This window comes from Loxodonta africana, chromosome 10, assembly GCF_030014295.1.
Source record: "Loxodonta africana isolate mLoxAfr1 chromosome 10, mLoxAfr1.hap2, whole genome shotgun sequence".
Classification (NCBI taxonomy): Eukaryota; Metazoa; Chordata; class Mammalia; order Proboscidea; family Elephantidae; genus Loxodonta; species Loxodonta africana.
The window spans coordinates 12,738,310-12,764,047 of NC_087351.1; the positions used below are offsets into that span (position 1 = coordinate 12,738,310).

General features: G+C 37.2%; 1 protein-coding gene across 6 annotated transcripts in view; it reads left to right on the forward strand.

Moving 5' to 3' along the window:
• Positions 1-25,738, forward strand: part of TTBK2 (tau tubulin kinase 2) — a 213,527-nt gene that overhangs the window by 108,661 nt on the left and 79,128 nt on the right. For 3 of the 6 annotated variants that reach the window (XM_010598382.3, XM_023558734.2, XM_023558736.2), the window contains exons 4-6: positions 17,041-17,114; positions 21,888-22,028; positions 24,353-24,457. In XM_010598382.3, coding sequence (XP_010596684.1) covers positions 17,041-17,114; positions 21,888-22,028; positions 24,353-24,457 — 320 coding nt within the window. Of the gene's footprint in view, positions 1-17,040; positions 17,115-18,945; positions 19,026-21,887; positions 22,029-24,352; positions 24,458-25,738 lie in introns of those variants that run through there. The other 3 variants (XM_023558737.2, XM_010598383.3, XM_010598384.3) reach the window with 3 other exon arrangements.

The window sequence follows — 25,738 nt, forward strand, 5'->3', positions numbered from 1 at the left end:
AATAAGTTAGAAAGAAAATGTGTAAAAAGTCTAATGGGAGAATTTGGAAGGGAACAAAAGCATCTTAAGTCCTTGGAAACTTAGGAAGAAGCTCAGTTGCTAAAACAAAGGATTTAGGCCAGGACAAGAGGTGAGTGGATGCTAATACTCAGAGTATTGTGCTTGATGAAGCTGCATCTGTCTTTCCTGCCAAGCATCGGGGTTGATCCCAGAAAAGTGAGGTGGGCTTGAGTCTTCAGGTGAGAATTAAGTGGCACCTGTAGCAGCAGGGAACCAGTGATGGCCTTCAAGTGTTTGGAGAGCATATAGGCAAAGGAATTGAGTTAAATGATCTAATTATGAGATAGTGAAGTCCTAGTCCACACTATCTCATAGTCAGTCACAGGAGTGGGCAGAGAGGGGATTAGCATAGGATAAGAACTGGCAATTCACAAAAAAGGAAATCTAAATGGTCAGTAAACATGAAAAGATTCTTAATCTCACTAGTAATTAACAAAATGTAAATTTTAGCAAGTTGCCATTTCACACCCACCAAATTGACAAAAATAAAAAAGTCTGATAATACCAAGTGTTGGTGAGGATATATAGAAATGGCAGCTTCTTCATGTCCTGCTAGTAGAAGTATAAATCAGTACAACTACTTTGGAAAGCAATTTGTTCTTGTCGTATAATGATGATAATGTTTTTAGCTACTGTCGAATTGACTCCAACTTGTGACAACCTTATGTACAACAGAATGAGACATTGCCTGATCTTGCATCATCCTCACAGTCGTGTGCATGTTTGAGTCCTTTGTCGTGACTGTTGTGCCAATCCATATCACCAAGGGTCTCCCACACTCTTGTTGGCTCTCTGCTTCACCAGAGATGATGTCCTCTTCAAGCAATTGATCCCTCCTGATGATGAGCAAGTCAGACACTGTTCTATTGTGATCCATAATGTTTTCCTTGGCTAATTTTCAGAAGTAGATTTCCAGGTCTTTCTTCCTACTCTGTCTTAGTCTGGAAGCCCTGCTGAAACCCGTCCGGCATGGGTGACCCTAGTTGTATTTGAAATACTAGTAACATAGGTTCTAGCATCATAGCAACATGTAAACCACTAATACAACAAACGGGTGGTGGAATGATTTAATGTTTTCTTTATGCCAGGCGTTGTTTTAAATATTTCCTTATAGTACTTGATTTAATTCGTACCTCAAACCTTTTTTCTATTTTATAGCTGTGGAAATTGAGCCTGAGGGGTTACGTAATTTGTCCAAGATTACAAAAGTCATAAATGGAAGACCTAGGGTTTTAGCTCAGATTTGCCTCATTCCAAAACTATTGCTCATAATTGCTAAGCTTCAATGATAATCATAGGAAGTGTATACTGAGCACTCACTGTGTGCCAGGTGTTAAATATTAGATATACCTTAACTGATTTCACCTGCACAATAACTCTTTGAGGTAAGTGTTACTGTTACTCCACATGTGGTATGTAGATATTAAGAAATAAGCCATTGAATGTGTACATGTTGCGTGATTAGCATGACTTTATAATAAAAAGATCTAAATAAAAAAAAAAAAAGCCATTAAGTGGAAGAGTGGATCTTTAACTCCAGCAATCCTGAGCCCATGCACTCTTCCTCCACATTAAACTAAAAGATCCAGAGGTAGAATGGGCTTCAGGCATATTTTGACCTGGAATCTAACTTTTTTTCCCTGTGGTTATCTCTTCCATGTTGTGGACTTTATCCTCATGCTGGTTTACTTCATGGTTGAGAGATGGTTACCAGCAGCAGTGAGAAGGAAGCTGTATCCTTTCTCTTTTAAGATAGTATCTCTTCCCATAATTATCATTCAAAAGCTTTGAGTTTTTCTCTGATTAGAACTTTTCTGCACCAATTATACTTGCCAGAGAAATGCCATGCATTGATTGTCTTAGGTCTCAAATATCTAGGTTTCTTGCCACCATCAAACTGGTCTCTGTGATTGGCTTAGAGCAATTAGCACTCAACCTTTGATCTGGAAGTACATCAAGCCCACTGTGACAGCAGATACACAATTTAGGGGGAAGCCTCCAAGGGAAATTTGGGCACTGTTAGTAAGGGGCAGGAACACTGGATAGTTAATCAAGAAAATACTTTATAAATGTGTTATCTCATTTAGTTCTCCTAATAACTCTGCTGAGAAAATTGAGGTTTGCCCAAGATCCCATAACTGTTGGGTGGCAAAATTGAGATTCGGTTCTAAGCCGATGTATTTCTTTTCATCATTCTTGTGTCTCCTTCAAAGAAAAACAATAGCCTGTCCTGCATGGGATACAGCATTAACTATCCTCAATGCTATGATTCCAAAGTGATTATCTACAGATTTCTTAATTAAAGCTTAATCACACAACATACCAAAATTTATGGGATAAAGCAGTGCTTAGAGGGAAAGTTATAGTAATAAATGCCTATTTTAAAAAGGAAGAAAGAGCTCAATTCAGTAACCTTACCTTCTACCTTAGGACACTAAAGAAGAGCAAACTAAAGCTAAAGTAAGCAGAAAGAAGGAAATAACAAAGATTAGAATGGAAATTAAAGAGTAGGAAAAAAAAAATAGAGAAAACCCACAAAACTGAAAGTTGATTCTTTGAAAATACCAGCAAAATTGTCAGACCTTTAGCTAGACTGACCAAGAAGCAAGAGGACTCAAAGTACTAAAATCAGGATTGAAAGAGAAGATATTACTACTAACCTTGTAGAGATAAAAAGGATTATTGTAAGAGAATACTGTGATAACAAGTTAAATAGATTAGATGAAACAGGCAAATTCCTACAAAGATACAAGCTACCAAAATTGACTCGAGAAGAAATACAAAATCTGAATAGACCTAAATAGGTAAAGAGATTGAATTAGTGACAAAAACAAAACAAAAAACACAACTACTCCACAGAGGAAATTCTAGGCCCAGATGGCTTTAGTGGTGAATTCTACCAAACATTTAAGGAAGAATTAGTACCAGTTCTTCACAAACTCTTCCAAAAATAGACAAGGAGCGAACATTTCCCATATCATTCTATGAGGCCAATTAATAGTACCCTGATACCAAATCACAGAAAGATGTCACAAGAAAATTACAGACCAATATTTCTTATGACTATAAATGCAAAAATCTTCAATAAAATACTAGCAAACAGAATTCAGTGACATATGAAAAGGATTATGCACCATGACTAAGTGGGATTTATCCCGGGAATTTCAGGTTGGTTCAACATCAAAAATCAATTAATGTAATACACCATATCAGTAGAATTAAGGACAAAAACCAGATTATCATGTCAGTAGAAACAGAAAAACCATTTAACACTTTTTCAGATTAAAATACTCAACAAGCTGGGAAACACTCAACAGCCTGATAAAGAGCATCTGTGAAAACCCCACAGCTAGCATGGTAAAAGACTAAGATCAGCCACAAGGCCAGAGTTTCCACTCTTGCCACTTTCATTTAAGGTTGTGCTGGAGGTTCTAACCAGGACAGATTAGGCAAGAAGAAGAAATAAAAAGCATTCAGATTGGAAAGAAGTAGAACTATCTCGATTTGTAGACAATATGACCTTATATATAGAAAATCCAAGGAATCCACTAAAAAACTATTAGAACAAATAAACGAGCTCAGCAAAGTTGCAGGGTATAAGGTCAATACACAGAAGCCACTTGTATTTCTATACGTTAACAAAGAACAACCCCGAAATATGAAACTAAGAGAACAATTTCATTCATAATAACACCAAAAGAAGTAAAATACTTAGGAATAAGTTTAACATATGCTCTGAAAAATTACATAATATTGGAAAAAATTAAAAGAAGACCTAAATACATGGAAAGAGACCCCATATTCGTAAACTAAAAGACTTAATATTAAGATGGCTGTACTCCTGAAGTCGATTTACAGATTCAACACAATTCCTTTCAAAACCCAGCTGGTTTATTTACAGACATCAACAAGCTGATTCTAAAATTCACATGGAATTATAAGGGACCCAGAATAGCCAAAACATCCTTGAAAAAGGAAAAAAAAAAGTTGGAGGACTCATACTTCCCAATTTTAAAACTTACTACAAAGGTACAGTAATTAAGTTACTGTGGTACTGTCATAAGGTAGAAATACAGATCAATGAAATAGAATTGAGAGTCTAGAAATGAATTTATATATGTATAGTCAATTCAGAGCCCTGGTGGTACAGGGTTAAGAGTTTGGCTACTCACTGAAAGGTCGGCAGTTCAAATCCACCAGCTACTCCTTGGAAACCCTGTGGGGTAGTTCTACTCTGTCCTGTAGCGTCACTATGAGTCATAATCTATTCAATGGCAATGGGTGACGGCAACAGGTATAGTCAATTAATGTTTGACAAGGGTACTAAGACAATTCAACGCGGGGAAGAATAGTCTTTTCAGTAAATGATTCTGGGACAACTGGATATCCACATGCAAAAGAGTGAAGTTGGACTCCTAGCTCACACCATATACAAAATTAACTCAAAATGGTTCAAAGAACCTAAAGTAGGAGCTAAAATTATAAAACTCTTAGAAGAAAACGGAGGCATAAATCATTGTGACTTTGGATTAAGCCATGGTTTCTTAGATATGATACCTAAAGCACAGCAAGAACAACAAATAGATAAGCTCAACTTCATGAAAAGTAGAAAGTTTTGTGCTTCAGAGAACACCATCGAGAAAGTGAAAAGACAGCCCATACGATGGGAGAAAAATTTTGCAAATGATACATCTGCTAAGTGACTTTATCTAAAATATACTTAAGGAACTCTTACAACTCAATAATTTTTTTACAACTCAATAATGAAGATGCACACAGCCCAATTTAAAGATGGTTAAAGGCTCTGAATAGACTTTCCTACAAAGAAGATATACAGATGGCCAATAAGCACATGAAAAGATGCTCAACATTATTACTCTTTAGGGAAATACAAATCAAAACCACAGTGAGGTACAGTTTCACACCCACTTGGATGGCTATTATCAAAAAAACAGAAAATAACAAGCATTGGGAGGATGTGGAGAAATCAGAACCTTCATGCATTACTGATGGGGATGTAAAATGGTGCAGCTGCTTTGAAAACAGTATAATGATTCCTGAAAAGGTTAATTGTAGAGTTACCATAAACCAAACCAAACACATTGCCATTGAGTCGATTGTGACTCATAGCAACCCTATAGGACAGAGTAAAACTGGCCTAGAGTTTCCACAGAGCAGCTGGTGGATTCCAACTGCCGACCTTTGGGTTAGCAGCCGAACACTTAACCATAATCCACCAGGGCTCCTTAAGAGTCACCATAAAAAAAAAAAAAAAAAAAAAAAATTTTTTTTTTTTTTTTGGACCCAGCAATTCCACGCCTAGGAATATACGCAAGAGAACTGAAAGCATATGTTCACACAAAAACTTGTGCGTGAGTGTTCATAGCAGCGTTATTCATAATAACCAAAAAGTAGAAACAACCCAAATGTCTGTCAACTGACAAATGGATAAATAAAATGTGCTATATCCATACAATGGAGTATTATTCTACAATGAAAATAAATGAAGTACTGATACACGTTACAACATAGATAAAGCTTGAAAACATACGCTAAGTGAGAGAAGCGGGGCACTAAAGATCATACATTGTACAATTCCATTTGTATGAATTTTCTAGAGTGTGCAATCTATGGAAATAGAGAGTAAATTAGTGGCTTCACAGGGCTGAGGGAGTTGGGGGGAAATAGGGAGATAGAAAGTAAATTAGTGGTTTCACAGGGCCGAGGGAGTATGAGGTTTATTTTGTGGCCAATGAAATTGTTCTAAAATTGTGTCGACAGTTTACAACTTTGTGAATATACTAAAAACCATTGAATTGTACACTTTAAGTGGGTGAATTGTGTGATATGTTAATAATATCTCAATAAAGCTGTAATGAAAATCTTGTTCGTTTGTTTCTTCATTCACTCAGTACATATTTATGGAACACTTACTATGTGTCCTGTGCAGAGTTGGGTATAAGAGATACTTGGTCCCTGTGCCTGAAATGCTTGCAGTCAGCGGGGAAGGGGTCAGATAAGCAAACACATTATAATCTAAAGATGCTGAAATTAAGTTTATATATCCATTGTATTCTTGTGCCTTTATGTGCAATTATATGTGACAAGAGACTATCGGAATTAATCAGGCAGTGATAAAAAGGGTTGATCTGAGTTTGGACGTCATTTCTACACAGGATCGTCCTGCTCTAAGGAGATGTTGAGACTATTTAGATGTCTTCTGTGCTGGGAGTTCCTAAACGTTTATAATACGGTTTATCCGGGGACTTAGAGTTGCTCCTGTAGTATTTCTGGATCTCTCCTCTAGTTTCATCATAACCAGAACCCAGTGCCGTCGAGTCGATCACGACTCATAGATCATAAAAAAACAAACCAAACCCACTGCCGTCGAGTCAATTCCGACTCATAGTGACCCTATAGGACAGAGTAGAACTGCCCCATAGAGTTTCCAAGGAGTGCCTGGTGGATTTGAACTGCCAACCTCTTGGTTAGCAGCTGTAGCACTTAACCACTATGCCACCAGGGTTTCCTCATAGATCATACACAAAGGTAAATAACACTGCTTTTGTCAGTGGAGAGTCCTGATCAGCCCTAGTGGCATATAGTGTAGGACTGTTGTTTATGAACTAGGTAGGACCTAAGAGCCTGCCTGATTGCTGTGCTTCTGGTATTACAGTTCTACTTAGGACTGTGATCTGAATGAGAATCTATTAGGTCTCAATATAGTCTACACTTGGCAGTCTGGTTCCCTGTTGTTCCTTTTCTCCACAACAGTTATTTTGAATTAGTAACGTTCTCCTCAAGCATTACCTACCTTGATCCTCTCGTTTTTACAGATTATTTTACCTCATTCTTCACAGGAAATGTGGAAGTCCTAAGGTGTAAAATTCCTTCAGTTTTCCATTTCCTTTCTCAGGCTCCTTCATTAGTTCCTTTTTATTTGCCTTCCATATTGGTGTTCCCAGGGTTCTGGCATAGGCCTTACTCTCTGAAACTATACATCTTCTCTGGGCAATCAACTTTTACCTCCATTGACAATATCAAATCTATTACCTTCTATTGTCAACCTCTCTGTTAAACTCCACACCTAAATTTCTAACCCTGTAGATACCCACCCACCCCAGTGCCATCGAGTCGACTACAGGGTTTATTCTGTAGATAAATCAGTGTGAAATTCCCCAACTGAAATTATCCTCTTGCATCCAACATAACCCTTGTCTTCGTCTATATTAACGCAGCCCACCTTGTCAGCTAAGCTTAAACTAAGGTCCTTCCTTCATTTTTCCCCCCTCTCTCTTCTCCCTAATCTATTCTCTCTCTTAAAGCTTATCTGAAATCTTTCTTCTTTAAATTCTCACTCCGGATGTTTTGGAGCTTTCTCATGTTTTTACCTGGGCTATTTTATTAACCTTCTAATTGGTCCCCCGCCTCTCATCTTTCTCACCTTCAGTTAATCAGCATCTAATGGTGAACAGAATTACTTTCCTAAAACATAGGCCAGGTCATCTAGCTGTCATGTTTGAAAACCTTTGACTCCCCAGTATCTACTTAGGAGTCAAATCTGAATTCCTTATTGTGGTATACAAGGCTTTTGCCTATTTGTTTTCTCATGCTCTCCACTTCAGCCCACCTTAGCCCTTATCCAGCCCTCTAGCCTGTGAACTCTATGATCCTTCATATATGCTTGGATCTTCATGCTTTTGTAGGTATCCTTCCCTTAGAATGCCTTTGTTTTATAAATTTAAAATCTAGTATTTAACTCTAATGTGAAGCCTCATAAGCCAAAATTTTTAATTCTTCTGTATATTCAAGCAGTTTTTCTATGATATCATTGTGCTCATTATTGTGCTCATTTTACTGTATTAAATTTCTTGTTTATATATCTGAGCTGAGAACCCCCTGAGGGCATGTATCTTCCTTAATTCATCTTTTTTTCTTTTTAACATTTTATTGTGTTTTAGGTAAAAGTTTACATAGCAAATTAGTTTCCCATTCAACAATTCATGCACAAATTGTTCCATGACATTGGTTACATGTGTCAGCACTCTTCCCATTTCTACCCTGCCTTCCCAGTTTCCACCCCTCTGGTTTCCCTGCCTCTTCATGGCCTTCTCATCTTTGCTTTTGGGCATATGTTGCCCGTTTGGTCTAGTATAGTTGATTGTTCTAAGGAGTATATTCCTCATGATTGTTATTTACTTTATAGGCCAATCTATTATTTGGCTGAAAGATGACCGCTGGGAGTGGCTCCAATTCCAGGTAACAAGGGTGTCTTAGGGTGATAGTCTTAGGGATTCCTCTAATCTTTATCAGTCCAGTTGAGTCTGGTCTTTTTTATGAATTTGAGTTTTGTTCTATATTTTTATCCCATTTTAACTGGGACCTTCTATTGTGTCCCTGGTCAGAGCAGTCAGTAGTAGTAGCCGGGCACCATCTGGTTTTTCTGGAGGTGCTGTGGTTTGTGGGGGCCATTAGTCCTGTGGACTGATTGCTTTCTTGAGCCTTCAGTTTCCTTCACTCTCCCTTGCTCCAGCTGGGAAGACACCAGTAGTTGTATCTTAGATGGCCACTCACAAGTTCTTAAGACCCCAGATGCTACTCACCAAACTAGGATGTAGAACATTATCTTTATGAACTATGTTATTCCAGTGGACCTAGATATTCCCCGAGACTATGGTCCTTAGCCTTCAAGCCCAGTAATTCAGTCCCACGAGTTGTTTGGACATGTCTAAGAAGTTTCTATAACCGTGCCCCCTGTGTGCTGAACTACCTATATGGATATATATGCAGCACGTACAGATATGTATACACAGATCCCTACAACTATACCTATATATGTACGCACATGTACTCCCATACACCTTCCCTCACCTGTATAGCATGCATAGCTATCTTGGTAAACATTCACAAATTGTTGGTTGTTATTACTGTTGTTGCAGAATTGTATGTGTCATAGCGTTTACCATAGTTGTCCTTTGTTCTTGTGTACATCTCAGTGTCTTCATTTACCTTGCACACCTTATACAGACTTCCCACATATTGTGTATTGCCTTTTCCTTCACCAGAATTAACATATGTCTACTATCTAGTGAATGATTCTCCTCCTTCCGTCTCCCATCGCTGGTAACCATCAAAGAATGTGCTTCCTTTGTGTGACTTATTCTTGACTTTTTATAAAAGTGGCATAATACAATATTTGTCCTTTTGTGGTTGACTTATTTCACTCAGCATAATGTCCTCCAGATTCATCCATATTAGAGGATGTTTCTTGGACTCATCGTTACTCTTTATCATTGTGTAGTGTCCATTGTGTTACGTACCACATTTTGTATTCCTGGTGCCTAGTTTAGTACTTAACACACAGTATCTTTGTCTGTGTTCTGTCACAGTCTTTATTTTCCTTTTAGTTTTAATATTTATTGATGAGGTGTTACTTGACTTTAGAATCTGTTTCAGTTATTTCTGGCATGATGGTTCAGAACAAAGCTCTGGAGCCAAACTGCTCCAAAATTTTCCAGCTTTGTGATCTTGGACAAAGTACTTAGCCTCACTAAGCTTCAGTTTCACATGTGAAAAACAGGAAAAATAATAGTACTTACATTATTAAGTTGGAAGGATTAAATGCATGTAAAGGGCTTAATGGAGTCCCTGGGTGGTACAAATGGTTAAGCACTTGGCTGCTAATCAAAAGGCTGGAGATTTGAGCACCCAGTGGTGCCTTTGGAAAAAGTCCTGGTGATCCACTTCCAAAATATCAGCAGTTGAAAATCCTATGGCGCGGCGCACAGTTCTGTTCCGACATGAATCGGAATTGACTCGACAGCAACTGGCACAATGTACTTCCACAATATGTGTGCATACTCTATGCATGTTATATTACCCGTTGCTTTTGAGTGGATTCCAACTCCTAGTGACCCTATAGGACAGAGCAGAACTGCCCCATAGAGTTTCCAAGGAGCACCTGGCGGATACAAACTGCCGACCTCTTGGTTAGCAGCCGTAGCTCTTAACCACTACACCGCCGGGGTTTCCGCATGTTATATTAGCTATTATTATTTCTGTTCATTTGTTCATTCACAAATATTGATTAAACTTTTGTGCCAGGAACTATGCTAGTCACCAGAACAAGGTAGATGAGGTCCTTGTACTCATGGAATGACACTTTGGTTTGTACCAGTTATTATAAAAGTTATGTTAATGATTGCTTTGTCTAAGTGGTAGTAAAGTTACTGTAGCAATTAAATTGTAGTTTCCTCATGCTTCCAGAAATTTGTATATTTTTATTGAAACAACTTAAGTAGTTTCATTAATTGCCTGTATTTAAAATATAAGAGTAGTACACTGTACCATAACATATAAGAGCTCATTAAGCTCTTACCTAAAGCGATGAATATGTATAGATGAATCCTGGAAAATTAGCTGCTGACTTTGTTTTTTTGTTACCCAGTAAAGGGTCTACAGTTTATTTGGTTTCTTTCTTTTAAAAAAAAGGGTGGTTTTAGTATCATAAGAGATTAGTAGTATTGTGATATAACTTATCATAAAGATGTTTTAAGAGGAACATTCCAACAGGAATTAAATCTAGTATGGTCATTTGTTTTTAGATGGTTGAAATGTCTTTGTAATAAAAGTATTACATTTAAATGTTACGTGATAGGAAGGTGGAATTCTGAAGAATGGATAATGAAAGGACAACACTTCTTGAATAATTTTTTTATTGTTTCTGTGAAGCAGAGGAAGAGAGTAAGTTGCTAACTGATCAGCATTTTATGCTTTCTTACTGCAATTTACTGGATGACACACACTGCAAATATGTGTAAAATACATGTAGAGTGATTGTAATGCATTCTACAAACTGAATTATTGTTCCCATTGTACCTAATCTTGCTAACTACACCCTTTCCTAGCAAAAGAACAGGCACTGAGAGAACAATGTGATAATAACCCAGAGGAGTATGGAATTACTAACTAAAATGAGTCTGAATTGTATTTATATTTTAAATCAGTCAGTGAATATATTTTTGTTGTGTGTTGCGATGCATTTCTCACCCATCTATCGAATCTTGACCCTCTAGCTCTTGGTCTGTCCCTTTTTTTCCTTTTACAGGCAAGCTTCTTCAACGATTGTGTGCATTCATTTTCTCTTATTCCATTTAATCTTCAATCTATCATAGACGGACTTCTACCCCTTCCACTCTCTAGCAATGTCCTAATTGTTTATATTAATGAGCACTTCTCAGCCTTTCTATATCCTGTGTCATTGGACAATTCCACCTTCAGGAAATGGTCTTCTCTCTCGGTTTCTGTGATACCCCTTCTCATAGTTTCCTCTTACCTCTGAGGCTATTTCTCTATTTCCTTCATGGGCTCTTTTAATTTTGCTCATGTTTTAAACGTTGCATGTCCCAGATTCCGTTCTCAGGTGTATTTATTCTCATTCTTTATTTTTTTTTTCACTTGGCAATCTTTGATCTATGTTCATGGTTCCATCTATCTTCCGTAAACTAATGGTTGCCCAATCTATATCTGGAGCTCAGCCCTTTCACCTGAGTCCCACACCTGGATTTACATTTGTCCCCTGAGTTCACTGATTGTCCTCAAACTCAACATTCTGATATCCCTTAATATCTATACAACCTACTGTATTCTCTTATATTGGTACAACTTTTCATCTAATTGTATCAGTTTCTAGTAAAAAAACTGTCTTTAATACCTCTCAGATTTATCCTATTTTTTCTCTCTCTCTACAATAATACTTCTAATTCAAATCATTATTCTCTCTCCAGAAATATTGTGACTGTTCCCAGAGTAGCCTTTCTGCTTCCAGAGTTGATGTCTCTCTAGTCTGTTTCCTCATTGCCACCACAGTGATGTTCTAAAATGCAGTGTTTTAGTTATTCCTTATCTTAAAATTTTTCAAATGCCTCTCCTTACCAGCAGTGATTTTCAGAGATCTATCCGTAGACCAGGTGCTTTGGATCAGTTAGAGAACTTTTGGAAATCTCTTGTATCATGTGTCTTCCCCACGGATTCTGAATAAGTATAGAGCTAAAGAACCTTTAAAAACGTTCCCAGATGGTCTTAAAAGCCTGTGAGCAGCCAACTAATATACTCCACTGGTCTCACCCCTTCAGGACCAAGGAAGAATGAAGAAAACTAAAGATACAATGGAAAGGTTAGTCCAAAAGACTAATGGGCCACATCTACCATGGCCTCCACCAGACTGAGTCCAATACAACTAGATGGTTGGTACCCGGCTACCACCACTGTCAGCTCTGACAGGGATCACAATAGAGGGTCCCGGACAGAACTGGAGAAAAATGTAGAATAAAATTCTAACTCAAAAAGAAAGACCAGAGACTTGCTGGCCTGACAGAGACTGGAGAAACCCTGAGAGTATGGTCCCCGGACACCCTTACAGCTCAGTAGTGAGGTCACTCTTGAGGTTCATCCTTCAGCCCAAGATTGAACAGCCCCATAAAACAAAATGAGACTAAAGGGACATACCAGCCCAGGGGCAAGAACTACAAGGCAGGAGGGAATAGGAAAGCTGGTAATAGGGGACCCAAGGTTAAGAAGGGAGAGTGTTAACATGCCGTGGGGTTGTTAACCAATGTCACAAAATAATATGTGTACTGTTTAATGAGAAACTAGTTTGTTTTGTGAACCTTCATCTAAAGTACAATTTAAAAAAAAAGGAAAAAAAAAATTTCCCAGATGATTCTGATGGGCAGCCAGGATTTGAAAACACTGGCTTAAGCACGTGGTTCAGATTCCCTATCAAGGCCCTTCCTGATCTGGTGCCTGCATGCTTTTCCAGCACCATCTCATTTTGTTCTCTTTCCCTTCATTCACTGTCCTCCAGCCTTCTTCTGGCCCCGGAACCTGACAGGCTTTATCTTCTTTTGGGACTTTTGCCTGCTGTTGCAGAATGCCCACTACCCGCTGTCATCGAGTTGATTCCAACTTGTAGCAGCCCGATAGGGCAGAATAGAACTGCCCCATAGGGTTTTCAAGGGATATGGAAGCAGACTGCCACATCTTTCTCCCATGGAGCAGCTGGTGTGTTCGAATAGCCAGCCTTTCCGTTAGCAGCCGAATGCTTAACCACTGTGCCACCAGGGCGCTTGAATCAGAGCAAGACCCTAAATTTCTACCTGCTATACCTCTGCTCCCATCTGTGATCCAGCCAGTACCTCTTTGGATTTTACTCATGAAATTCAGGTTGAAAACCACTAGGCTAATCCAGATCAATACCAAACCAAAAGTTGTTGCCGTCAAATCAATTCTGACTCATAGTGATCCTATAGGACAGAGTAGAACTGCCCTATAGGGTTTCCAAGGAGTGACTGGTAGAGTTGGACTGCTGACCTTTTGATTAGCAGCCAAATGCATAACTACTGCACCACCAGGGCCCCCAATCCAAATCAGTGAGGTCCCGAAATATTAAGTGACTTGCCCAAGTCACTGATGAATGGCAGAACATTTCCAAAATTCAGATTTTATGTTCCTAATAGTTCCTATTTATTGCTCTTCCGTTGCTTTCCTATGTGTAGTGTCTGGGCAAGGTGATCTGAAACGACCTCTTAATCCTTTTCTTTCTAATTGTTGTTTTTGTTGGGTGCTATCAAATCAGTTCTGACTCATAGCGACCCTGCGTACAACAGAGTGAAGTGCTGCCCACTCATGCACCATCTTCACAATCGTTGCTATGCTTGAGCCCATCGTTGCAGACACTGTCATTCCATCTCATTGAGGGTCATCCTCTCTTTCGCTGACCTCCCACTTTACCAAGCATGATGTTCTTCTCCAGGAGCCGGTTCCTCCTGATAACACATCCAAAGTACGTGAGGAGAGATCTCTCCTCATCCTTGTTTCTGTGGGGCATTCTGGCTGTGTACTTTTTCTAAGACAGATTTGTTCATTCTGTTGGCAGTCCATGGTATATTCAATGTTCTTTGCCAACACCATAATTCAAAGGCGTCAATTCTTCAGTCTTCCTTATTCGTTGTCCAGCTTTTGCAGGCATATGAGGCGATTAAAAATATCATGGCTTGGGTCAGGCGCACCTTAGTCCTCAAAGCGACATCTTTGTTTTTTTAACACTTTAGAGAGATCTTTTGCAGCACATTTGTCCATTGCAGTATATCGTTTGATATCTTGATGCTGCTTCTATGAACATTGATTGTGGATCCAAGTAAAATGAAATCCTCGACAATTTCAATCTTTTCTCCATTTATCATAATGTTGCTTATTGGTCCAGTTGTGAGGATTTTTGTTTTTGTTGAAGGCTGTGGTCTTTGATTTTCATCAGTAAGTGCTTCAAGTCCTCCTCACTTTCAGCAAACAAGGTTGTATCATCTGCATATCACAGGTTGTTAATGAGTCTTCCTCCAGTCCTGGTGCCGAGTTCTTCATATAGCCCATCTTCTCGGATTATTTACTCAGCATACAGATTGAATAAGTATGGTAAGAGGATACAACCCTGATGCACACCTTTCCTGATTTTAAACCACGCAGTATCCCCTTACGTTCTGTTCGAACGACTGCCTCTTGGTCTGTGTACAGGTTCTGCGTGAACAATTACGTATTCTATAATTCCCATTCTTCAGAGTGTTATCTATAATTTGTTATGATCCACACAGTTGAATGCCTTTGCACAGTCAGAAAACACGGGTAAACATCTTTCTGGTATTCTCTGCTTTCAGCCAAGATTCCTCTAACATCAGCAGTTGTATCCCTTGTTCTACATCCTCTTCTGAATCTGGCCTGAATTTGTGGCAACTGCTTTTGAATGATCTTCAGCAAAATTTTACTTACATGTGATATTAATGATATTGTTCAGTAACGTCCACATTCTGTTCAATCACCTTTCTTTGGAATGGGCACAAATACGGATCTCTTCCAGTCACTTGGCCAGGTAGCTGTCTTCCAAATTTCTTGTCATAGATGAGTGAGTGTTTCCAGTGTTGCATTCGTTTGTTAAAACATCTCAATTGGTATTCTGCAAATTTCTGAAGCCTTATTTTTCTCCAACGCCTTCAGTATAGCTTAGACTTCTTCCTTTAATACCATTAATTCTTGAACATATGCCACCTCCTGTAATGGTTGAACGTCAACCAATTCTTTTTGGTAGGGTGATTCTGTATTCTTTCCATCTTCTTTTGATGCTTCTTGCATCGTTCAATATTTCACCTATAGAATTCTTCAATATTGCAGTTCTTTCAGCTTGAGAAATGCTGAACACGTGCTTCCCTTTTGGTTTTCTAACTCCAGGTCTTTGCACATTTCATTGCAATGTTTTGTCTTCTCAAGCCACGCTGTTTCAGTTATCTTCTTGCGTTCATTTTAGCTCTCTATGTTCAAGAGCAAGTTTCAGAGTCTCTTCTGACATCCGTTTTGGTCTTTTTTTCCTTTCCTGTCTTTTTATCCTTTTAATGACCTTTTGCTTTCTTCATGTATGATGTCCTTGATGTCATTCCACAACTACTCCACCCTTTAGTCATTGGTGTTCAGTGCATCAAATTTTTTCTAGAGGTGGTCTCCAGGTTCAAGTGGAATATAGTCAAGGTTGTACTTTAGGTCTCGTGGACTTGTTTTTATTTTCTCCATCTTCACCTTGAACTTGCATATGAGCATTGATGGTCTGTTCTGCAGTTCATCCCTGGCCTTGTTCTGACTGATGATATCGAGTTTCTCCATCTCTTTCCACAGATGTAGTCAAATCTGATTCCTCTGTATTCCATCTGGTGAGGTCCATGTGTATAGTTTCTGTTTATGTTTTTGAATAAAAGTATTTGTAATAAGTCACTACAAAATTCTATCATGTAATCTCCCGTGACTTTTCTGTCACCAAGGCCATATTTTCCAACTACTGATCCGTCTTGTTTCCAGCTTTTGCATTACAATCACCAGTTAATCATCAATGCATCTTGATTGCAAGTTTGATCAATTTCGCATCGCAGAAGTTGGTAAAAATCTTCAATTTTCTCAACTTCGGCATTAGTGGTTGGTGCATAAATTTGAATAATAGTCATATTAACTGGTCTTCTTGTAGGTGTATGGATATTATCCTATCACTGACAGTGTTGTACTTAAGGATAGATCTTGAATTGTTCTTATTGACAGTGAATGCAATGCCATTCCTCTTCAATTTGTAATTCCCAGTGTAGCATACCATATCATTGTCCAATTCAAAATGGCCAATGCCAATCAATTTCAGCTCACTAATTCCTAGGCTATCAATCTTTATGTGTTCCATTTCTTTTTTGACGACTTCTAATTTTCCTAGATTTGTACTTTGTACATTCCATGTTCTGATTATTAATGAACGTTTGCAGCTGTTCCTTCTCATTTTGAGTTGTGCCACGTCAGCAAATGAAGGTCCCGAAAGCTTTACTCCACCCATGTCATTAAGGTCGACTCTACTTTGAGGAGGCAGCTCTTTGGTATTTTGAGTACCTTCTAACCTGAGGGGCTCATCTTCCAACACTGTATGAGACAGTGTTTCATTGTTATTCATAAGGTTTTCACTGGTCAGTTTTTTCAGAAGGGAACCTCCAAGTCTTACTTCCTAACCTCTTACTCTGGAAGCTCCACTGAAATGTGCCCACCATGGATGGGTGATCTGCTGGTATTTGAAATACCGGTGGCATAGCTTCCTGCATCACAGCAACATGCAAGCCACCACAGTACAACAAACTGACTAGTGATCCTAAATAAATTACCATTCCTTTAGTTCCTCATTCATTTAACAAAGATTTATTTGACTATACAGGAAAAGTTCAGGGCCTGAGGGGATATTGGTAGAAATTTTGAATAATATAAATTTCCTAACCTTAAAGTCTTTAAGACAGGCCCTTAATATTTAATCATAAAATACTATACAGAAAAATGAACGACTGATTTTTCAGAAGAGGAACCATAGTATAATCTTTCCACTCTTTTCTTTCTTCCTTTTTTTTTTTTTTTTTAATCCAGGGAGAGACCATGTTTGTAGATTTATTGGCTGTGGGAGGAATGATCGATTCAACTATGTGGTCATGCAGTTGCAGGTAGGTTACCTTGAAAATGTGTCTTAACTTTCTCTTCTTCCTGGTGATTCAGGTATTAATATCTGCCTTAAAAATTTATAGGAACAACCCTACCTCTTTTGAAGAAATTCTATCTATCATTATAATGGGTCTTAAAAATGTATAATATCTTCTAGAGTTCAAACAGTTGTACACATTTCTTCTGAATTCTGCTGGCAAGACCTTGGCTGGGTCTCATCTAATATTTTGTCACCATTGAGGTTTATATGGACTTCCTTAATATTGCTAAAGGATGGACAGTTGGGGCCCATGTTTAGCAGCATATTTTGTGAGGGACAAAAAATGTTTGAATTCTGTAAGCGGTACAGATGTAGATCTAGATTGTCTATATAAAAGCAACCAGAATTTTTCTTTTTTACTTTTTGTTATTGTGGAAAAAATTAAACATACACAAGAGAGTCATATAATAATAATGCATGTACTTAATACCCGGCTTCAGCTTCAATAACTAGCAGTATATGGTCAGTCTTGTTTCAGTTATAGCCTCCCCTACCCCCCACCCTGACTATTTTAAAGCAAATCCCATGGGTATCTTATCTGTAAATGCATCAGTATATATTTCTAAGAGACTAGGACTCTTTTTTTTCCCCTTAAGTTAACTGCAGTTTTATTATATGGTTCTCTCTTTTTCTTGTACAGTTGGTTTGTTTGATTCAGTTTCCCGACTGGGTTGTACACATTGCGTTCGGTGGTTGTATCTCTTAAGCCTCTAGTAATCTATAGGCTTCCCCTCGGTTTTAATTTCTTGAAGTTTTGTTGTCTTTATTGTCATTGAAAAGAAGACTAGTTTCTTCTGGGTTTTGCTGATTGTCTTCCTGTGGTCCGTCCTCTGTATTTCCTGTAAAGTTGTAGTTGGATCAGAGGCTTGATTCTGGTTTCATTTTAGCGAGAATGCATCAGGGGTGGATTGTGTTCTTTCTGTTTCATCACATCAGGAGACAGGGCCTGGCTGTCTCTCTTGTAGTGATGTTAAGATTTGCTCAGTGTTTCAGGGACTGTCAGCATGATCCATTTATTTTCAAGTTCCCAGTTAGTTTTTCTCCTAATGCTTTTATCAACCTGTTAGTAATCATTGCCTAGATCTATTATTTTGATGTGTACTGCAGATGTGTTGTTCTATCACCGCTTCTTCATTAATTCGCTGGAATTCTCTAAAAAGTACTCCGTCAACTATTAGCTTATCCCAAGGTACCTTTCATATAGGAAAAGCAGGGTTAATCCTTGAGTCTTTCAGTTACCAGTTTTTAGAATAATAAGATGGCTCCCTAATATTTCCCAAAGGAGACTAGTGAACTCTCTTGAGCTTTAAAAAAAATAGTAATTATGAATTCATGAATTTAACATATTTGCTATCTTTCAGTCATTGTTTTTTAATGCTCAGATTGTCCCATCTTTGGCTAGTGAGACTTCCTTGAAGTTGGATTCCGAGCCATTTTGGCAGGACTAGGCTGCAGCATCCTTATCTTCTGGTATAACACTATGTGCCAAGGTCTTGCTGTATATTTCACACTGCAGATCTTAGAATCAGCCATTTCTCCATTAAACCCTGGTTCTTTTCAGTGGAAAATGGTATTTGGAGACCACAATTTAGATGCTATGGGAACTTTTGCAATTGAGTTGATCATTGTTTTTAATCCTTTTCAGGTGATGGGTTCAGGAAATAATTCTTTTAAAATATGTCATGGTTCATATTGATATTTCCAGTCAAATTTGTGATAATAAAATTGGTAATTAACTTTTTTGATATTATATTTGTATCTCTTTGCTCTTATGCACTTTTTTGTGTTTATAGATGAAATGATATGATTGGAATGTCCCTTAAAATAGTCCAGTGTATCTGTGTGGGGGAGAGGAGAGGATATACGTATGGGGGTGAGTAATAGATGAAATAAGATTGGTCATGAATTGAAAATTGTTAATTCTGGGTGATGGGTAGGTAGGTCATGGTAGGTACATGGGGATTCATTACACTATTTTCTCTCCTTTTAAGTATGTTTCAAATTTTCCATAATAATAAAAAAAAAAACCTACTTAGATTTTTATTGAATCATGTTAAATTTATAGATTAGGGAGAAATCAACTTGCCTTTTTTACTCCAACAATATTTATTCCATATTACTACAGTTAGCGCCCCACTTAGGACAGGGTTCCCTTCCCACAACTCCGTCGTAAGTCGGTTTGGACATAAATCAAACACCTGATTTATTTTTTAGTTTTCAATTTTTATTGCCTTTTATTATCAGTATATTTATAAACCCGATCTTTATTTGGGGGTTGGAAATATTGCATATAAACTTACAGATATATTTTAATACAAAAAAAAAAATACACAAGTCATAAAAATATGCTCTGGCAATGATGAGTTGCATGATGTTGGCATTTGTCAGTTGCAGTAACCCCCTCCACTTGTGGAAGGTTTGGATCCTCTGACTCATTTATCCCCGGGAATAGGAATAGCATTTCTAGTCAGAAAATTAGTGTATGAGTCAGAATCAACTCGATGGCAGCCGGTTTGTGCTTGTGTTTTTTGTCTGTATGGTTCTTTTTTTTTTTTTTTCCGTATATTTCGTGGAAACATCTCACTGCTTCTTGAATCTGTGTTTTGACGTTAGCTGAGCAATCAGTGTCTGGGTCTGCGTTTGAAGCAACTGAAGCCCCAATTTAGTTTAAAAAACTAAATCTATGTGGTAGTGTTTTAAACAGTAATCATAAAATTGAACATCTCTGAGTAAACATCTGAGAATGATCACATCAGCAAATTATGTACTGCAACATTGTAGTACATATTACTAATGATAACATATACAAAAGAAGAAACAGACAATTATAAGTGCAATTTGTTGTAACTTGATTTAAGTCAGGGACTACCTGTATACGTAAAGAGCCTTAGTTTTTTTTTTAACAGCTGCATATCTGTTAGTAAGATGACTGTACCATAATTTATTTAACCATTCCTTCGTGGATGGACATATAGATTATTTTCAGTTTTTACCTATAACAAATAATAACCATTTATAGTATGTACTTGGAAGTATAATTGGTGAGTCAAATCTGCTGTGCATATACAATGTTAATAAATCTTTCCCCCTACTCTTCCCAGCTTTATATTTATCTTCTCAGATTTTGCGAAGTGATACCTTAGATTTACACTTTAAAGATCTAAATTCCTTAAAGTTACTAAAACTAATAAATCCAGTGTAATTGCTCTCCTTTTGAAAGATTTTGTGATGGTGCTCATTGTTTAAAGAAGAAAATTCCAGTATTAGGTATATTTTTGGCAATCAATATATTTATTTTTAGAAAAAGCTATCGAAATGCTAATAAAAGTCATTAGGTATTCTCCTGGATTGTAAAGTCCTTTGCTGTGGATTTTCACATACTTTGCATAAGCAATGACTTCTGCTTTGCTAAGTAATCCAGAGAAGTCTGCCTAACATTTAAAAAACAAAACCAAAAACTACCAGTTAACTTATGCTGTGGGAAAACATCATTTTTTAAAAAGACATGAAGTATGAAAGGCTCCTGACATTCCTGTAATTTTGGAATTACTTAAGCAGTACTTAATATTTCATGTAATTTTCAAATTACTTATGCACTAAATATTTCGAGTCGTATTTAAGTAATCTAAGAATTTAATAATTTGTCAAAAGTGAATCAACTGTGTTTAGTTGAAGTGATGATAAGAGTGGCAATAACCCCAAACATATACTAATGAATTTTGGGAATAAAGAGATTGGGATATTGGACTCCTCTTGTGGTACAGGACCAGCCAGTCTCTACTTTTTGGGAGACAGAACTAGAGGGTTGTAGCCCTGTTCTCAGCAGGTTACTGGTCAGGAACCTTTTTGGTGGAGCAGCACTGTGAAATGGAAAAAACACTTTGCAGTCAGGCAGACTTATATTTGAAAAACAGTTTTACCTTAACAGGTTAATTATTTAACCTTTCTGAGCCTCAGTTTCCATATTTGTTAAATAGGAATAACAGCTTCTATTTAGGGTGCTGTGGGAATTCAACGCAATCATTAATGCATCTGGCACAGCTTTTATCTACTGCTGTAACTGGGAAGCCCAGGTGGTGTAATGGTTAAGTGCTATGTCTGCTAACCAAAAGATTGGCAGTTAGAATCCGCCAGGCACTCCTTGGAAACTCTGTGGAGCAGTTCTACCCTGTCCTATAGGGTCGCTGCAAGTCGGAATCGACTCGATGGCAGTGGGTGGGGTGGGTAAGTAATTGAGTGTTTGTTTAAAACATTCATATCATATTTGGTCATATTAACAGTAATAACAGTAGTTAGCAATTATTGAGTGCCTACTGTGTGCCGAACAGAATTCTAAGCACTCTGCATGGATTATTTTACTTAATCCTCACAAAACTCTGTGAGGTAGGCGTTAGCCCTATTTTATGAAGAAACTGATGGAGAAAGGTTGAGTAACTACTGCTCCAGGTTATATATTTATCTTTCTAAATAGTTAAGACTATATTTTGTTACGGCATCAGACATTAAGGGAAATATGATATATTCAAAAACTTTGGTTTTTCTAAAGTTTGTCTGAAACATTCGTGTCATTATCTTAAGGGAATCTCCTCTTTTGACTGAGAGAATCACCATTTGGGTAAAACCCTTGCTGTTTCAGATAAAACATTGTTTTAATGGTAAATGAATAATTTCCCAGTCTCCTCTTACAATGGAAATTTTGGTACCATATTTGAAAGTGTTTATTTGGTTTCCACAGGGTCGTAATCTGGCGGATCTACGCCGTAGTCAGTCCCGGGGTACATTCACCATTAGCACTACTCTTCGGCTGGGCAGACAGATTCTGGAATCTATTGAAAGCATCCACTCCGTGGGATTCTTGCACAGAGACATCAAACCGGTAAGGACCTTTTCCAGGCAGAGCACAGAATGAGTTTGTTAGGTGCTCTTAATGTTATGATGGGACACAGTAAATTACAAGTGTAGTTTTCTGTATTTGCTGTAATTACAGATACCAGGCATTATTTTTATTTCTTTTGAGGCCTGGAAGCAAAAATGTAATTTTTCTTTTTGTAAGTGATAATGATAAACTGCAACTTATTTTTAAGAGCTTTTCTCATCCAGTGAAAATGTTGCTCAGCAGCCTAATTAAAAATGGTTTACCCTTAGCATTGGTAATTGTTAAGTTTGGCAATTTCTGCTTAGTCTTACACCTAAATTGGTAGCTATTCTTTGGATTTCTTTTTCCCAATATTGGTTTTAAAAAAAAAAAAATTTATGTATGTATATATTTCTAGATTGCTTTTAGATGATGGCATTGTATTCTTTGGACTATTTCTAATGTGACAAATTGTACTTTTAAGAAATTATCAATTATAAAAGACCTTATTTTCCTCCTGAGTGATACTGTGGCAATATAATATTTTTTCTATTCTGTTTTTCTTAGAAATTGTCATCTCCACAATTGTGAAATGTTTTTTTCTTTTTGTTGTTTTATTGCTCACAAAAGAAAATGACCCATTTCTGATATACTGTATTTACTATAAGTTTATCACATGTTGGTGCAGTTGAAAATTATAGCCATATGTTGCTATATTATTTCTAAAATTAAATAGCTTACGTTAAAATGCCAACTAAAATTAACATACTAGAGCCAGATTTAACGGAAGTAACACTTCTCCTACTCTTACTTTTATGCCAAACTAAATGTCATTATTTGAGAACCATGGTGTTTTGCGGTTTCCATTTTCATCACAAAGCTCCCTAAGTAAGACAGTATTTCAAAATAAAAGCTAACAACAGAGAGTCACTGATGGAGCAGGAGAAAAGTAGGGTGCAGACTCAAATTCTGGTAAAAAGACCACACTTAATGGTCTGACTGAAACTGGAGGGACCCCAGAAGACATGCCCCCAGACTCTCCGTTAACCCAGAGCTAAAGCCATTCCTGAAGCCCACTCTTCGGACAAAGATTCGACTGGACTATAAGACATAAAATGATACTCGTGAAGAGAGTGCTTCTTAGTTCAAGTAGACACATGAGACTAAATGGGGAACTCCTGTCCAGAGGCGAGATGAGAAGGCAGAGAGGGACAGGTGCTGGTTGAATGGATGCTGGAAATCCAGGGTAGAAGGAGGAGTGTGCCGTCACATTATAGAGAGAGCAACTAGGATCACATAACAATGTGTGTATAAATTTTTGTATGAGAAACGAACTTAAGCTGTAAACTTTCACTTAAAGCACAATAATAATAATAGTAAAATAAAAGCTAACAATTCTGTAACAGTTCGACTTTGCCTTTACAAATTCCCTTGCTTATATACCCATCTTTACAAGTTTATAGCCATTTAATGTTACATTTATTTTTATTAAGAGAAAAATTCAAGGTGTATTTTCCTTAAGCCTGTTTTAAACTGTTTCCTTCATTGTATTTTAATTTTTTAGACTTAAAGTCAGCTTTATGATGCTACTAGGAAATTCTTAGATTTCTGAACTATGTATTTATTTGTACCCACTCCTAATTCCTCCTATTTATAAAGTAAGATTTGGGTTGTCATTTAAGTGGTGACTTAGTCTGGAATTTTAAGGCACTTATAGAGTTCTGATTCTAATTTAATCAATGTTGTGTATAACTTTATACAGTCACTTAAATTCCTTGCTCAGCTTTCACTTTCAAAATGAGTATACAGCTGCTGTTCAAAATAACTAATAATTATTTTAAAACTAGACCTAATAAGAGGATGTGCAAATGTATTAGAATAAAAAATTTTTTTAAGGTCACCTGATCCTAGGCATTAATAACTCCTCCCACCCCAACAAAAAAACCCAACCAACCAGATAACCCAAACACATTGCTGTCGAGTCAATTCCAACTCATAGCAACTTGATAGAGCAGAGTAGAACTGCCCCCATAGGGTTTCCAAGGCTGTAGTCTTTACAGAAGCAGACTGCCACATCTTCCTCTATGGAGCAGCTAGTGGGTTTGAACCTCTGACCTTTCAGTTTGCAGCCAAGAGCTTAACCACTGCACCACCAAGGCTCATTAGGCATTAATAGAACCCACAATTAAATTATATACTAATGCCCAATAAACATCATTGACTAGAATAGTGTATATGTAGCATGTATTATATAGAGTTTAAATAGAACAATTAAATATAGTAAGGTAATGTATAAGGACTAAGCATTATAAAAATATGTATATTTTTCTTTTTTATTTTTCTAGTCGAACTTCGCCATGGGTCGCTTTCCTAGTACATGTAGGAAATGCTATATGCTTGATTTTGGCTTGGCTCGACAATTTACCAATTCCTGTGGTGACGTCAGACCAGTAAGATTTTTCATATTATTAAATACTTTAGAATTAATCTATTGTTCATAGTATCACTCTTAAATGCTTATGCATCAAGATGGATATCATTCAAGAAGTGGCATATAGATTTTATGATTGATTAAAAGTTAATGAATTTTATTATTGAAAATTGTGACAAAAAAAGAACGTTAGAAGCAGATTTAGAGTGGTCTTGTAGGAGGAGACATACTAGCCCTTTGGGTTAAGGAGTCTTTTTGCACTCTGAGGCCTTTTCTGCATGCTACAATTTTTCTAATGTTTACATTTTACTCTTAGTTTTGTTTTAAATTGGTTACTGATTGTGATTTTTCATTTTTAACTAATCAGTGACACAGAAGTTTAAACACTGGCTTTTTAATGAGATAACTATATAATAATATAGTTATATATATAAATGTAAATATAACCACATGAGTATTTAAGTGTCTAGCAATTGTAGGAGGAACTCTTTGATTCTAATGATGTTCTTGTACTAATTGGTAGCCAGGCAAGTAAAGAACTTAGTTTTTATATAGTTTATTGGATTTGAATGTATTTATGGAATCCCATTTTTATTCCAAATATGTTTTTCAGTTTTTAGAATTTTTTTTTAGAAAAAAATCACTCTGGCTACTTTGTGAAGAAGAGATCTTTGAGAACATAAGTAGAATCAAATTGAGAAGTGAGAAGGCTAATGCCATGGTCCAGAGATAAGTGATGGTATCTGGATCTAAGGCATCAGGGTGGTACAGAGAAGGTGGTGAAAAATGGTTGTAATTTAGGATATATTTTAAAAACAGGTGCATCAAGACTTGCTTCTGCATTGGATGTGGGATGTGAAGGACAGAGAGGACTCAAAAATGATTCCTAGGTTTTTGTCTTAATGAATGGTCCTGCTGTTAACCATGATAGAGAAAAAGGATGGGGAGTGGGTTTGGTGAGGGAAAAATAAGAGCTCTATTTTCAATAAGTTAAGTTTGAGATGCCTCTAGATGGAAATAACAAAAAGGTAGTTAGATATACTAATCTGGAACTCAACAGAGAAATTGGGGCTAGAGATATGAGAAATTTGGGAGTCATTTGCTTATAAATAGTATTTAAAAAAAATGGAACTGGGTGAGATCACCTAGGGAAATGGTATAGCTAGACATGAAAAGAGGTCCTGAGTCTGAACAATTGGAACCCTTTAGCAACTTGTTGAAGGATAGACAAGAAGTATGAGTGAGACAAGAAGACTGAGAAGGATGAGCAGCCAGCGAGGTAGAAGGAAAATCAGAAAAG